The following is a 16,740-nucleotide window of genomic DNA, read 5'->3' as shown; positions in this document are numbered from 1 at the left end:
TGCCCCACCAATGGCCTCCACTCCGGAGAACAGTCAGCGTAGGCAAGCTCGGGTGCAGGGCGGTGCTGGTGACGGTGGAGGTGGGGCCGCCTTCGCCTCCACGCCGGCTGCCGGCTCCGCCAATGCCTGCACAAGGCCAGACCACCTGGCCAGCTCCTCACGCTCGGACTTCGCGAGCGCCCATGTGGCCTCCTTGAGGGCTGCGATGTAGGCGTCCTGCTACTCCTGGTCCTCCTTCACCATCACCGACGGTGGTGGAGTGATGGCCGCACCCCTGAAGCTCCCCCGACAGGCACGTCGTGCTCCGTGGTGTACCATGCGTCCCAATACGCCGAATCCGTTGCATAGCCAGGGTGGCGGCGTAGCTCCGGCGGGAGGTTAGGACGGCGGTTGCGAATCTCGGCCGCCCCCACGCGGTCAGACTGCGGCACCGCCTGCATCGGAACCCTGTCGTGTCGGCGTGTTGGGCCGTGGTTTTTTGGCCGTGCGTACCCAAATGGACACAGGCAGACCAAATGAATCGGCCTGTTGGAGTTGGCCTAACCCTCGCCTCTCAGCCGCCTCTCTCACTTGAGACCCTAACCTCCAATGGTAAAGAGCATCTACAACTAGACTTAGCAAATCGCATCCCCTAACAGTTTGTGGACACCCCCGGTCAGTGTCATGTGTATGCAGACATGCTCCTTATTTTCTTTCTTATATGTCCACTCATTTGTATGTGATTTTTCTTTCAAATTTTTTGCTTGTGATTGATGGAGATGAAGAGACAAAAAAAAGAACAAAGAAAAGAGAAAAGGGGTCTGGGGTGGGCCACATCCTACGTCACAGACTACAGGGCGTATCCGGGTGCGTCCACGAACCCTTATATCCCCTCTATATTTACATTTTGTTTCAGCGCACGAGCCCTGGTATCCTTTTTATATTTACATTTTGTTTCAATATGAGGGTTTAGGAACGGCACAGATAATGTGAGGGGTCCGTCGTTTTTTTCCAACCAGGCACGTCCAGGAGGCCGCTGTAGATGCTCTAACTGTCTGTACATGAAATGCTCGTGGATGCGGCAGTACATGAAATGCTCGTGGATGCGGCAGCCCAGCTTAGCCTAGAATATCAGTGAAAATGGAGGTAAAAAGGAAAAAGAAAAGAGAAAACATCCTGGAAAATGTATAAAAATTCCGAAATGAAAGCACTAGATTCTATGCGTTGACCTGCACGGAATGTTCCAATTAGACCCTCCACAAATCATAATACCGCCTCCGTCCTGGTTTATTTGTCCTCTTTGCATTTTATGCTAAATTTTAATCTTATATTTAATTAACAAAATGCTAATGCATGTAATAAAAAATAACATCACTAGAAACTATATTCAAATACGAATCCAACAATATAACTTTTGATGACATATAGTATTATTCTCTTAGTTAAATCTATGGCCAAAGTTTGGCACAAAAGACTAAGGAAACCAATAAACCAGGACAGAGGTAGTAATAGCTTTCAAGGCCAAAAACAAGAAGGCAAAATCATCAACATATATGATTATATAGTTGCTAGTTCGTTTTATAAGCGTACATATGATAAATACACAAGGAACTGCCGCAACACCATTTCGATCCATGCAGAGCGGGAGCGATGCAGTCAAGCGTTTGAGAGGGTAGGCTTCTACCAATCTACAAGTCTACACGCCAACCACAACAACTGCAGTAAGCCACACTCCATGCTCTCAAACTCTAGTTTATTTCGCCAACTTCTTTGTATCGGGTAGTCATCATTGGACGGGTAAGATCATGTGGAAGTCAAATCCTTCAACACAAAGTCACCACCTATACATCGGAATCGCACGCAAGCTTCAGCAGATGTCAGCTATCCATGAATCCAGAGGGAAATGGTACGGTACTTCACTGCAATTGGGCACAACGGAATTGGTTAGCATGCTACTCATGGCCGGGCCTGTAAAATTTGGGCCCTGTGCTACTACTTCATTGATAACGAGTTAAATAAACGAGTCTCACATTATTCAAAAACTTCACAATGGTCGTCGTGTTTATGCTAAATGTTTTGCGAAAACTGCCTCGACTATGACTCAAACCACAGTAACTGAACTACAACATAATTTTATCTCAAAAACTTCCATGCAAAGACAAAAACACAGAAAACTTTTCCCGCAGAAGGGGGAGCAGACAATTGTGAAACAGGTCTGTAGCTCTTTGCTGGAGTAAATAAACATGAAGTTCCATTCTATAGCTGCTCTATAGCAACCCAGGACTAAGCTGACTGAAGCATGTCAAAGAGGAATGCCTCCCACTATGCATATAATGTGGATCTGAGAAAAATGACAAGCAAATGCTAGCTCGGAATAGTATATTCTCTTAAGTATAAATAAACAGATAGAGGGAGGGTAGAAGAAGAATGTAGATAAAGCATGTGAAGATGATTCACAAAAAGACAAAAACAGAAAAAGAAGTGAAGATGGGTATGAGCTCGCTTAGAGTGGAAGGGAAACGTAGCAGAAAGTTTCAAGTCAAAAGCTACAGCTTAGGACCATGAATATTATGAGCTCTAATCCTGACCTAGAGTCAACTAATCCAAATTCACTATGCTATGTACTAACTTGTTATCCAACCATATTTGAGAGGCAGTTGCCTCCGGCGCTCAAAGTCAAAAGTGCTATCTGCATGCTTGGATAACACAAGATTACATACCATAGCATTCCACAAGGAGTACAGCTGCACTAAGTCAATAATTTCTCATGCACGTTTATCCTCAGTAAACACATGCATGTTCACAATATCTCCTGTTCCTTTAACAGCACTGCCTACAAGAGAGAGTCCTTCCTCGTCAGCCTCATCACCTGTCTCCTCTGAATATGCAAATCTGTACACAGCAAGAAGGTCACAAAAAAACAAAGTTAAATCTGTGCACATGGTTCATACTAACAACTCTATGCGAAACAAGTCATTCTTTCAACCCTACCTAAGCTAAGCTATAGGTTTAAATGGGTTTTTACAGACAATGTGATCAACTAATGTTAAATAGTGAACATGTTGAAGGAACTGTAAATATATTTGTTTTAGAAGTCATAACGTGAGTTAGAATATACTCCCTCCGTTTCTAAGTCTTTTTTAGAGATTTCAATGTGGACTAGATACGGATGTATATAGACAGATTTTAGAGTGAGATTCACCTATTTTGCTCCGTATGTCCATATTGAAATCTTCTAAAAAGACTTATATTTAGGAACGGAGGGAGTATATAACAGTGGTGACCAATATCGTGGAAAATGGAGTAATAGTATTAGAAATGCACTGATTGTATTATTGGATAAGCATGGCACATGTTTTTTTTTTTTGACGTAAAGATAAGCATGGCACATGTTTGTAATAACATATGTATAGAAGTAAAAAAACAGGGTTAAATCATCTCTTCAGAATACCGTGGAAGTGTTGATGGTTACAACATATCAGCCGGGCATAAATAAAAACCTTCCACAATAATGTTATTGACAGCTTAGTCAACAATATGAACTGTCTCAAGAAGAGACAAATCCAGGACTGAGTTAGAATATAACAGATATGAACCTTACACAATAATGTTATTGACAGCTTAGTCAACATAATGACAGTTAGAGACTTAAATAGTGCTCAAGCTGAATGAACTACATTGTGTACATGCAAACCCAAATAAACAATTCTACTACTCAAATGAGAAGACGGTGAACTTCATAGCAGAGGGGATACCCTGTTGGATTACGAGATGGTGACCAAAGGGCGCATATGATGGCAAGAAGGACATATGAGAGGACACTCCAGAAGGCAGGGATGACCCAAGCCCTTCGCCAAAGCTCACTCAATGGATCGGTTGCATTGAAATATAGCTGATTCAAGACCAAACAAATAAGTCAGATCATACTTAGCAACAGAACCTGCATAAAGGTGATCACGCATTCCCAAGAGGCAAACAACTCCATGAGTCAATATCATATAGGAGGCGGACAAGGGAAAAATAGTTGACTTGGCATTTGCTTCTATGTTCTCCAACAATTAGCATGAGATAATTGATGTTTAGTGATCATATGACAAGTCTGCATGCTAAGAGTTTATTCATTTTCCATTTGTGGCTACTTTCCCAAATTGCAACGATAGAATTGGCCCAACACATACCTCATAGCCAATCCAAGCAATTGAGATAACCACTGACATAGCTAGAGAATTTGTAAACTTCCGATACAATTCAAGTTTCGCCATGCTTCTCCGCAGCTGTCATGTAATCAGAGAAAGGTTGGTACATAAACTATATGATAAAAGGATATAAATGAAAGAATAGACAATAAATTAATCAACTCGTTTTTAGGCAGTATGGGTATCAAAGCAGAGCAACCAACTTTATCCTGGACCCGAACAAGTTGGGTGATAAACCCAATTTTTTGGAGTGGCATGTTCACATCAGGTGAACAGCAGGTAACAGCTGTTCACTTCATCTGAACTCAATAACATGCAACACAGATACTGATTGTTGAAAGACATGGCCACAGTGGAGTATAAGTTGGATGTTTAGCATAAGATACAACTAGCTACAGGTTTTGCTAGAATGTAAACAGCTGTAGCACGAGCCCATGTATTGCCATTCAGAAATACCAAAAAAATGCTATGTTGATGTACGAAAAAAACACAGTTTAGAGAAGCATACTTCATAATAATAGCATGGTGGACCCATCCAACTAGAACATATTTTTTACTTAGACTAGCAAGAAAGTGAGGCAGCTACCTGCAGTTTCTCCAGAGTTCTAGAGAGGGATGAAAATATCCAGATGATGAAGGTAGCATCAAGTATGGCAACAGGCAACACTAGAAATAATCTCGTTTTGCCAGAGAAGTCATTGATGTTTCCCAGATTTTCAACAAGTTCAAGGGCTTCTGAGGCAGTAAAATAGATGATAGCAAGGGCAGCAACCCTGTATGTAATCCCACCCAATGTGGGTCGAACAACACCATAGCCCATTGAAACTACTAACAGAAGAAGGCGAGACACAGTCTTCTTCACAGCAGTAAATGTAACCGCCCACAAGGTTATGCCCATAGGTCTGGTCCCAGTTGAATTGAAGTTAGCATACTCAAAGTACCAGAAAGCCATTTCGCACATACCAAGTGCAATAACAGCTGTTATATGGTAATGCAGCTGCAAAATATCCTTCCAACATCTCACAAACTGAAGAAACCATAGAAGCCCAAGTGCAAGATACGCAAGTGACATGAAACCAAAAAATGTCATCATCGGGGCCATTTTTCCAGGGATATAACCATGAGGATTCCGCCAAACTGTCCTGCCTGTAATCTTCAATCCCCGGAGTTGAGGATCACAGAACATAAAGTAGAGATAGTACATCCCTGTTTTGTTTATAGAGACACTCTGTGTTCCCATGGTAGTTTCTTCATTTTTACCATCAAAGAATGTCTGAATTCTTTTTGGCCAGTCTGGATTATCAGGATTTGGCCGTATAATAACTTCACCTACTTTACAGGACTTCTCCTTGTCAAGCTCAGGGGTGCAGCATATTGCATCAGAGTGCAAGTAAGAACCCCCGATTTTGTCTCTGTCCTGGATCTCAACAATAATAGCCTCTACTAATCCTGTCTTTTGCTGCATTTCTTCATGTCTAGTTGCTGACTCCTGGGACCGTCGAAATGTAACAATGTCAAACCTGAAAGAGTAGCCCCATTAGATAGCAGAAAATTCAATAATAACTGAAGGATATCTGCCCTTGATATTCGTATTTCCATAATTTATTTGCGTTTGTCTATTCATCTATGCATTTTAACAACACAAAGGATTGTGAAACAAATGCTTTATGAAATGTATGCCCCCAAAAGTTGGTGATTCGGTGCTAATATGTACAGGAACAATGGACAGTGTCATGTTGTGTTTGTTGTCTATGCAAAGCACACACGTTATCTTTCACATGTCGGGGCACAACAATCACATTGGCATGTGAAAGATTAATACATACATTAAGTCCATGGCAATGATTATCATATCGAGCTATCGGAAGACAATGGTAACATTTCCTGAATATAACAAAACAGAGCAAGAACTGGAGTAAGCTCGGTGGTTGAATTCACTAATGTCTATGGGATCACAACAATACAAATAAAAAGAAGCAACTTCTGTCGAGAGAACGGGCAACTTGAAGCAGCTACATCCAATCATCTCAACAGATCAATGTCCATGCGCATAAAATTCCACAAATCCTCGCCTGGTCACTTACGTAATTGGAACAGAAACAACTAGAACCCCAGGAGGGGACACTGGAGACTTAAAGCATTGCAGACAAAATCAAGCAGCACGCCATCATAACGCTTGCTGTACACATCATCGCCCAAAAAGCAACACCAGCGAAATTTAACAGAACAAAAGGCGCACGCAACACTTAACAAGCGCATCAGATCCTAACTCGGACACCCGACCAAAGCGCGCCTGATCCGGGGTAGCCCGATCCCCGCAAAACCCTAAGGGGAGTACTCCAGTCCAGAAGGGACGCCTGGCGCACCTGATGAAGGAGTTGGAGGAGTTTGAGGAGGATTCGGAAGCGTAGAGGCCCTCGCTGCCGCCGTGGAAGAAGAATGAGTTGGCGCGCGGCGCAAAGCCGCCACCGGAGTACTCGTGGATGGACGCGTCCGCGCCGCGGGCCGCGAGGGCGAGGGCGAGCGCGAGAAGGGCGAGACCCGGGCGGGCGCCTCGCCGCGGCAGCCGCATCGGGAGGGTACGAGCGGAGAAAGCCGTGGCCGTCGCCGTCGCGTGCAGATGTTTGCTCTCGTATCGTATCGGGAATGGCGATGGAAGGTTCGAGGCTCTCGTCTGCTGGAAGTGTGAGCCCGGTGGTTAAGGTTTGGTGTATTGAGGAATCAGAAGTTCAGAGCATCGCTTGCCCAGTTCCCTCTCAGGTTTGCTCTCAGCGAGAGATGCACGCGATAAGATGGTGAAAGGAGTAGCGTGTTATTTTTTTCATTACATAGGGAGTACCGTATCCATCCGTTTCACGAAACTTTTAAGATTTTCTGAAAAGACAAACTAAGCGAACTTTGAGTGAGTTTACGGAGAAAATTATTTATACATACACTTCCAAACATATACAACATGAAAATATAATTGATGATGTATCCAATGATATGCACTTGATATTTTAAATGCATGTATTTTTATCTATAAACTTAGTCAAAATTTGTAATGTTTGACTTTTGAAAAAACGCATTATATTACACAGAGAGTACTATTTTGCCTAGTAGATTGGCAAGAAAACACATTTTATCAAGGATGGGCTTGGGAGGATCTGTATCCGTCATTTGTTTTCTTTCTTTTCTTTTTTGGGCGGTCCAATAGTACTAGAACACTGAGATGGATGAGCTTTTATCCATTCTTTCTATTTACACATTTAAATATGATATTTGGTTTACCCCATGAAAAAGGTATTATTTTTAGTATATGTAAGTATGTTTGAATGAATTGAATAATATATGTAGGAGTTAGGTTAAGTTGGAATTGTGATTACCAAAGAGTTGGATATCTAAGTCCAATATGTGCAACCAGGTGTAAGATACAAACACACCGCAAAACTTGGACACAATGACTAGAGCTTTGCAACAAAGATGGTCTTCGGGTCAGCGTTGTCAAAGAGCTTGGGTATAGTGAACTTGAGCTTCCTGTACTCTTTTTCATCCTGATGGGGGTGCCTTTCAATAGTCATGTCGAGGAGGTCGATGTCTTGAGTAACATTCCTCTTGTAGGCGGTGCCCTTTGGCATCAATCAATCTCTTAACCTCTCTTCCTCTTGCTCATCGTTTGGGTCATGGTCCACCGCCCTTCGTGCTTGCACTCATGCTTGAAGTCAATATTGAAGCTCATTTCCATGCCTTCATGATGGAGGCATTTCCCGATCGATGGAGTGTAGAATATTCTTGAATGACACTATTCATTGGACTCTCTCCTCCCCCTCTCTCGGCTTGAACTTGCTGAGTTTGCTTGAACATCTTTTGGGGACGTTGTTGATGTTGGCTCGAAGCTCACTGGGTTGTTGATCTTCTCCATCGATTCTTCCTCCCACTCTTGTAGTGGAGTCTCACATGGCTTGTTGACGAGCAAGTGTTTAGATCGAGTTCTAAGAACTAGGGGGTGAATAGTCCTATAAAAATAACGCAACTATACAATTTTAAGGTTGACCGTTTTTAGCTTGAGAAAACAAGGATTAGACAAGCACAATCACTTAACAGAAAAATATTCAAGAGTGATAAGCAGCGGAAAATAACAATCTGGCAAGTAAGTAGGATGTAGAGTTAGAGAATGCAAACACTCATGGTGCGAGGATTTTCCCGTCGGACATTGGCGCTATTCTACGTCCACGTTGATAGAGGCTTCAAACCAAAGAGTTCTAGGATTCAAGTATCCCAGGTATGACGTCCACCAAACGGCCCACGATGCAGAACCAACCTATTTCACCATAACTTGTACTTGGAAGCCCCATGATGTCCTACAAGTGCACGACTTTGTAGCAATTTCGCGGTAAGTAAGGTTGAAAGTGCATTTAATCCCCGGGTGGTTTTGGTAATTAATAACAACATATATGTTATTGATCTAATGAACATTGATAATAGATTTCACAAAGATCATTGATTGGCATGGCAAGGATTAGTGGATGTGGATCCCTCAAAATACAAAGGACAAAGATTGGCAAAGCTTGGCTCGGCAGTAGGGGCCTTGATTTTCTTCAAATTAGGCTTAGGAATCCGTTCGCCTGGCTTGGCCGAACTCACAGGAGCTTCAACAACCAAATCATGCAGATTAATTGCTTCTGGATGAGGAGTTGTATTCACATGTTGTTTCATGGTGACAGTGGTAGGTGGAGTTTTCATGAGAATGATCTTCTTCGGTAGTGCTTTTGGAACAGTAGGGACCCGAAGATCAGGCAACACCGTTGAAGTAGTGATGTTCACTTGCTCGCTGAGAGTAGCTTTAGATTCATCCTTTGTGAGCGGAGGAACATCTTTGTTGGAAGAATTACTTTCGGCATGTTTATCGGTTGGTTCAGCCGACCTCTTCTTCTATGCACTTTTGCGCTTTGCACTAGGATCATGTTTGCGTTTGGAGTGGCCTTTTGATTTTCCTTCAGCCTTTTTCTTCTCGACATCATCCTCGAGAAGACGACGATTTTCTTCTTCACGAGCCCTTTCCTTTTGGGCCTTCTTGGCTCACTTGATGGCATTCTTCTGACGCTTAGCAAGCTCATCGGGATAAGATTCGAGAGTACGAAGAGATGACTCATGAGCATTTGGTGGCGGCGGCGGTCTCTCCTGGGGATCACCTGATCTGATGAGACCAATTTCACGGCAGTCACCCCATGGAGGATGAAATGCAAAGTTCTACAGCTACGTCTTCGCACGCAAGAAAGTGCCTAACAGTCGGGACCCACCTGGTCGAAGCGTATGTAGCGTTGTCATTTTGGTCGCGAACGTGTACGTACATACTGGTCGATCGGTCTGTCTGCAGGCTGCAGCGATGAACCGTGGTCGAGTAAGGAAGGGCACGTGTCGTAGTAGAGGCGCGGACGTAGCATGTACACGTACATACAACCAGGGTGCAAGAAAGTAAATACGTCCACATACGTACATATGGGCGGGGTCTTGAACGCCTACTCGCACATACGTACGACCAGGGCTTGTTCATCAGGTTTACACATAACCCGGATTAAACAGGGCAATAACATCTAACTCAACCAAAGTTTTTGGCAGTCACAATCAAATGGATCGGTCTGATCCATAAAATCAAGATCCTGGTACAAAAGATCTACTGGTCCATGATGATGACAAGTTGTTGTAAATATAAGCCGAGCACGATCAGAAGCCCTTAGGTCCACCTGAAACTTTTTTTTATGACGTTCAACATATAGTTCCGTGAGAAATTTCTTGTTGAAAAACTTAATCCTCAGGGACAATAGTGCCCTTGCATTCCTCATGAAGAATGTGACAAAGCCAGTGTTTACATGGTTGGATGCATATCCTTCCACCGTTATTGTCTTCAAACGAATGTCATGTGATCTGAGAAAATCCTTGTGCTTCCTCTGCCATCGATTGGTTAGACCTTTTTCTCGAATTCCTAGTACCTAAATAGACATGAAGATTGAAACCAGTTAATGTCTAAAATAGAGTATGTCGAAGGAGCGATAGCTCAACAGTTAATTCTAGTACATTATATATGGGCTTTCAATGTGTGTGAAATCATCACCTTTATATATAAATTCTCCAGACATGGAAAGCATCCCAGCAAGCCAATAGTGGTGTTCAGATCAAGACACCCTATTAAAATATATAAGGTCTTGACAGAATCCAGCACCCTTGATACACCATCTATGGACAAGCTCTTCATTCAGCATAGAACATAATATTAGCACCGAAAGTGTACTCCAAGATGATATTTAACTTATGCGCACAAATGAAAAATGCAGATTACTAAAGTGTACATGGATAACATACATTACCTAAACAAGTGTGGAGCCAACCACCAACTTGTAACATTCAAACGGATGAGGAAATACACCCAAGGTCTCGAGTTTAGGCGTAGAGACCACAGTTATTTGCGAAGGTTTATAACAACAATCAAGGAGCAACCTTTGAAGTGAAGGGGCATCTTCGATGATGAGCTCATGTCCTTCAAAATGAATTCCAATGCTTACAAGGTGAGGCGACTTTATTTTGAGACAAGGGATATGGATTCCTAGTCCAAAAACAAGCACCAAACGCTCCAGTGCAGGGCAGCTGGAGTGGATGATGCTGTGAAGTGAGGCCACCGACAGATCAACCAACACAAGCGCAAGTTTTGTCAGCAGTGGGAGTTGAAGCATTTGCACCAGACTGTCTGCTAGATGGCACCGGGTCAAGGTGGCGGTGTGGAGAGAGGAGGAAAACCATGAGATGGGCATCGGTGGTGAGGGCACAGATGCAGCTCTTGGTGGCAACCTATCGCTGTAGTGATGGTACAACTCAAGCTGCTGGAGTTTATCGAATTGACGGGATGTCAGCCAGGCGGCCACCGTGCAGGGCATGTCCAACAGGTAGCATGTCGGGATGCAGATGTGTTGAACAGGGCCCTGGTGGGAGGAGATGATGGCTCCGGGGAGTTCAGAATCATCATCGACAGATAGCTGACGACAATCGAGATTAAGAGGAGCGGCGCGCCACAGAGTGCGCCACCGAGATGCGAGGACTTGTGTGCGGCAGCCATCCTTGGTGGGGAGAAGGGAGATGATCTCCCCAAGGATGTCGTCTGGGAGATCGCTGATGAGGTCCGCCTAAGATTCTACTGGTTCCTTAGGTCCACGCGCGTGGCCGCTTTTGGCTGCGTAGATGGGTCCAAGATCTACATCCGGCGGCAGCGCTGGCCGGAGCCTCATCTATGTACATACCAATCTGAAGGAAAAAATGGCAGAAACATACATGTAGGACATTCAAAATCAATTCTCAAGATCTGGAATGAAAGTGCGTTATATCGACTAGAGGGGGGGGGTGAATAGGCGATCTTTATGAATTCTTCACTCAGGAATTTGCCAGTGAGGAAATTCCTTAGCGAAGAACTACTTACAGTGGAATAAGTACTCAAAAGTATGCATAGCAGAACACAAGCATGGTCATCATGATGAAATGAAGACAAGCACAGAGTACAGAAAGCGTAAACACAGGATAACACAGGATGAAGACAAACAGACTGAAGAAATTGAACTGAGGAAATTGAGAAAGTCTTCAGTCAAAGTCTTCAAACACAGATATGAACAAGTGCACAACACAGTTATGAGGAAATGAAAGAGTTGAGGAAATAGAACCAGTTTGCTTGGTGAAGACAATGATTTGGTAGACCAGTTCCAACTGCTGTCTCAGTTGTACATCTGGTTGGAGCGGCTAGGTATTTAAACCTGAGGACACACAGTCCCGGACACCCAGTCCTGAACACACAGTCCAGGACACCTAGTCCTCATTGTATTCTCCTTGAGCTAAGGTCACACAGACCTCGCCCAATCACTCGAGGTAAGTCTTTAGGTGACTTCCAAACCTTCACAAACTCGGTCACTCGGCGATCCACAATTTCCTCTTGGATGCTCTAGACCATGACGCCTAACCGTCTGGAAGAAGCACAGTCTTCAAAGGTAACAAGCATCGGATCCACGCAGGATCAATCTCTTCAGTGATGCTCAATCACTTTGGGTTTGTAGGTGTTTGGGTTTGGGTTTTTCCTCACTTGATGATTTTCGCTCAAAGTCCTCGGAGGATGGGATGCTCTCAAATGACAAATGTCAGTTTCTCTCGGAGCAGCCAACCAGCTAGTGGTTGTAGGGGGCAGCTATTTATAGCCTAGGGAGCAGCCCGACATGATAAGACATAAATGCCCTTCAATGATATGACCGTTAGGTGGATAAGATATTTTGGGACAACTGGCGCGTAGCACAGCAACGGTCGGAAATTTGAGGCTCAAATTCCTCAGGGCTATCATGTTCCTCACTGTGTAGGCAATCCGCACTGGCGAATTCCTAACTCCTCAGTCAGAACAAATTCCTCAGAGACCAGAAGAACTTCATCTCTGTCACTGAAGAATATGACTGAACTGTATGAGATTTCCAATGGCTTCACTCGAAGGGATTGGTAGGTGTAGGATTTTGAGTTGAGCATCACATGGAAATTTTTCCTTAGTATTTCCTCGACCCCCTTTAACAGTACGGTGTTTCCTATGACTCAAGAAAGAGAAAATGAAACTACGAAAACAAAAGTCTTCACGCTTCATGTTCCTCAAATGAATACCAAGTCTTCAAGGTCACACCAATTTCTTCACTTTCAAAGTCTTCAGAAAGTCTTCAGAAATCCAAAGTCTTCAGTCGAAGAACTTCATTTTTAGGGGTCGACTTTCTCTGTAAATATCATACTCCTCATAGACTTATAGACATGTGTACACTCATAAACACATTAGTCCCTTAACCTATAAGTCTTCAATACACCAAAATCACTAAGGGGCACTAGATGCACTTACAATCTCCCCCTTTTTGGTGATTGATGACAATATAGGTTAAGTTTTCCACGGGGATAAACATATGAAGTGTAAATACTGATATTGAGGAATTTGATTGCAAGATATAGAAGAACTCCCCCTGAAGATGTGCATAGTGAGGAATTTGCTTTTGAAGCAATGCACACTTGAAGAGTTGAATCATGAAGATCTCCCCCTATATCTTGTAATTCATACACGCATTTGACATAATATATGAAGAATTTGAGATGTATGATGAAATATGGTGACTGATGTAATTCAGCATGCGTGCAATAACATTAACGAGGAATAAGCATGTAGAAGAAACAGCAAAAGTATCAGGCCACCATAGAGTTTTAAGTTTACAACTCGATCCAACAAAGTCATCAGAAGAACGAGAGTTCTAACTTAGAAAAAAACGCCCATAAAAGATAGACCCGCTTGAAGACTAACTCAAATTTCTCCCCCTTTGTCATCGAATGACCAAAAGGTTCGAAAATGAGGACTAACGCCCTGAAGAATATCAAGTTGATGAAGGAGCGCCAGCGTTGTTGGGGTCGTTTGTTGATGTAGGGCCTGCCGCAGTGTCGTCCAAGTCTTCATGCTCATCAGTTTCGCGCGATGAAGAATAGGAGCTGGCCACCAAGGACGGAACCTTGACCTTCTTGTATTTCTTCGGTGGAGGAGCAGACCAGTCAAACTCTTCCTTGAGACCCATTTTCTTCAGATCTTCTGCGCTATAAATGTGAGACAGAACAACCCAGGTATGGTTGAAGGTTTCATGGAGGTAGTAATGGTTTTTCTTCACTGCATTGTGGGTAGCAGTCATGTTGTGAAGAATTGAACCAAACTGACGCTTGACCCATTTGTGATTGTGATCAACCTTCTGGTGAAGACTGAGGAGAAGCTCATGGCCAGTCATCACCCTGGGAGCTGTGCCTTGAGGATTTGGCTTGGTTGCGTTGGCGGCAGAATCATGGGAGGCAGAGTCATCATTGGTGGAGTAGGATGCAGCCTTGCGAAATTGACCATCCAATGGACGAATGCCTTCATCAATAACAGCAGTAGCCTTGCCCTTTTCATCAACTGAGGAAAATGTCCGTTTGAGGAATTCAATCGGGGGTAAGTAGCTGCAATGGTTCAGTGTACCAGCTTTGTAGTTGAGTGAAGACCTTGTTCTGATGAATCTCATAATCCACGGAGCATAAGGCTTCAACTCAAATGGTGACATTGCGACATTGGCCAGAGTCCTCATGAAGAAATCATGGAAGTTGACGGGAACGCCATGAATGATATTGAAAAGCAGATTCTTCATGATCCCAACGACTTCTTCATTCGAGTCGTGGCCCTTGATAGGACTCAATGTCTTCGTCAGAATGCGATAGACAGTCCGAGGCACATATAACAATTCCTTCACAAGGAATTTTGTTCTTGGGGCCTAACCTTGCTTCAATGGCTTCATCAGCACTTGCATATAATGATCTGTAAGCTTAGGTTCACTGTAGACGCAACGAGCAACTTCAAGGGGAGGACTGAGAGGCAAAGCACGAAGCAATTCAGTAGCTGGTGCCTTGTAGTGAGTATTTTCAGACATCTAGTCCAGCACCCATGAATTCACATCTTCAGAGTCTCCGGTGATGTGCAGAGTTGCATAAAATTGAAGAATGAGCTCTTCATTCCAACCACATATATCAGTGCAGAAATTTAATAGCCCAGTGTCGTGAAGAACACTGAGGACTGGCACAAAGCACGGCAGAGATTCCATATCCACGTGAGGAATGTGCTCATGATCGAAGACTTTGTCTTTGTTGAACAGCACTAAGGAATAAAAATTTGCCTGGCTGGCAGTCCAGAAACGCCTCTTCCTAATGCGAGCAGAGTCATAGGGGTTGTAATCAGTGAAGAATACGTGCTCGCCGAAGAAATCATTAGCCTTGAATTTTTGCTTCCTTGAGAATGGATCCTTTGGTTTGGGCAGAGGAGTGTCAGTCAGTTGCATTACAACCTCAGGAATCGCAATCTCAGGTTCTTCAGGCTGAGGAATTTCGGGTTCCTCTTCAGTGGCATCCTGGGTCTTCAATTCTTCATGTACATTTTCTTTAGCACTAGTGGTTGGGATTTCTTCATGGACAGACGGTGTGGCATGAGCTTCATCAGATCCCATTTGAACTATAGTTGCTGGGGACTGAGGAATTTGTTGCAATGGTGTGAAGAGTGGAGAGTTGGGGTGCTGACTTTCCCAAAAGTCATCATTCAGCACAGGTGGTACAACCAATGTCCACATCTTCATCTTCCATTTCTTCAATGCTGGCCTCTTCAGCAGTAAACTGAGGCATAGGCGAGGAAACAGTTGGAGTTGAAGGGATTTCATCCACTTCAATTTCTTCATCCATCTGCTCTGACGTAGCAGCAGAAGGATTTTCTTCATCAGATCCGCTAGGGATCACATATTCTTCATCAAAAGGAACAAGGTCCTTTGATGGCATGGTTGAGATCGGAACAGCATCAATGGGGTTTGCAACTGAGCTGGTCAATTTCTTCATCTTCTTCGGAGCTGAAGAATCTGAAGAAGCTGATGCTTTCCTTTTCTTCACTGTTGCACGCTCTATAGCCTTGGTCTTCTTCACATCTGATGCAGATGGAAGGATTGGAGTTGGAGTAGGCGCAGGAGGAGCAGAGGAATGTGGTTGATTTTCTTCAGGCACAACTGATGCAGTTGCCCTGACCTCTTCATGTTCTTCAGGCGCACCACTAGTGGATGCCCTGGCAATTTCATCAGCGGCTGGAATGCAGTCATCAGCCCTGGAACTCACATTTTCTTCAGCAGCCTGAACGTCATCAGCGGTGCTGGCATGTTCTTCAGTTGGCTGAGCAGATGCTTCAGTCTGAGGAATTTCTTGTTGCGATGGGGCTGCAACATTGGAGGTGAACTTCTCAGTCAGTTTAACAAACCTGACCTTGGCTCCTTGCCAATCAGCATAGTAAGCATTGAAATTATCACTGAGGACTTTGATTTCAGACTGGATCTTCACAAGTTCATCAGTTGTCATAGAGACAACGTTGTTCTTCAGGAATTTCTCCTTCCTGTACTGCGCTTTCTTGATCTACCTGGCCTTCTCAAATTTCCATTTCTCTTCTTGGATGAAGGCAGTCAGCATATGATTTTGGCCAGGAGTCAGCTTGAAGTCAGGCATAGGAGTGTTTGGGTCCTTGTGCCAGAGATCAATGTAATCGAGGATCAACTTTGGATCCAAAAGCAGAGGCAGATTTGTGCCCTTAGCTCTAGCGGCCCTGACTTGCCTATCTCTGATGATTTCAGCAAGTTCTTCATCATCAGCTTCGTCTTCTTCAGACAACACTTGGAAGGCAACCTGCTTCTTGTGAGGACTTGGGCGAGAACCTCGTCCAGCAGTGGTCTTTGTCTTTAGCAGAGAAGGTCCTGTTGAAGAATTTGGAGCAGCTCAGGAACTAGCTGAAACTCCTGAGGCAATAGAGATGCTTGTAGTCCTTTGGCACGTGGCAAGATGCACAGGTGATGAGGATTTGGTCGGAGCAGCTGAGGACTTATGCGGAGGAGCTGAAGATTTTGGAGGAGCAGGAGCAGCGTGAGGAATTGGCCGTGAGGGCTTTGAAGGTGAAGCACTTGGCTTACGCGCATGCTTCTTTGCCATGGATTTCTTCGGCTTGACA

At 43.9% G+C, this 16,740-nt stretch overlaps 1 protein-coding gene across 1 annotated transcript; it reads right to left on the bottom strand.

Annotated features, from left to right (window-relative positions):
• Positions 1–1,509: 1,509 nt before the first annotated feature.
• LOC109759090 (uncharacterized) lies at positions 1,510–6,972 on the bottom strand. Its single transcript, XM_020317925.4, has 6 exons — positions 6,542–6,972; positions 4,762–5,695; positions 4,158–4,253; positions 3,735–3,871; positions 2,700–2,871; positions 1,510–1,898 (listed from the first exon to the last, which is right to left on the bottom strand). Exons 1-5 carry the CDS (start codon positions 6,745–6,747, stop codon positions 2,745–2,747), a joined length of 1,500 nt encoding a protein of 499 aa, XP_020173514.1. The 5' UTR covers positions 6,748–6,972; the 3' UTR covers positions 1,510–1,898; positions 2,700–2,744.
• Positions 6,973–16,740: the final 9,768 nt, after the last annotated feature.

Source organism: Aegilops tauschii, chromosome 4 (assembly GCF_002575655.3).
Source record: "Aegilops tauschii subsp. strangulata cultivar AL8/78 chromosome 4, Aet v6.0, whole genome shotgun sequence".
In the NCBI taxonomy this organism is placed as follows: Eukaryota; Viridiplantae; Streptophyta; class Magnoliopsida; order Poales; family Poaceae; genus Aegilops; species Aegilops tauschii.
This window is presented reverse-complemented; position numbering and strand designations above follow the sequence as displayed.

Bases quoted from the DNA above. Each gene is read 5' to 3' on its own strand.
- LOC109759090 (XM_020317925.4), bottom strand. From the start codon at position 6,747: ATGCGGCTGCCGCGGCGAGGCGCCCGCCCGGGTCTCGCCCTTCTCGCG. The intron at 5,696-6,541 runs GTGCGCCAGGCG...CTACTCTTTCAG, and splicing joins TCCTCCAACTCCTTCATCAG to GTTTGACATTGTTACATTTC. The intron at 3,872-4,157 runs GTATGTGTTGGG...GTCTTGAATCAG, and splicing joins TTGCTTGGATTGGCTATGAG to CTATATTTCAATGCAACCGA.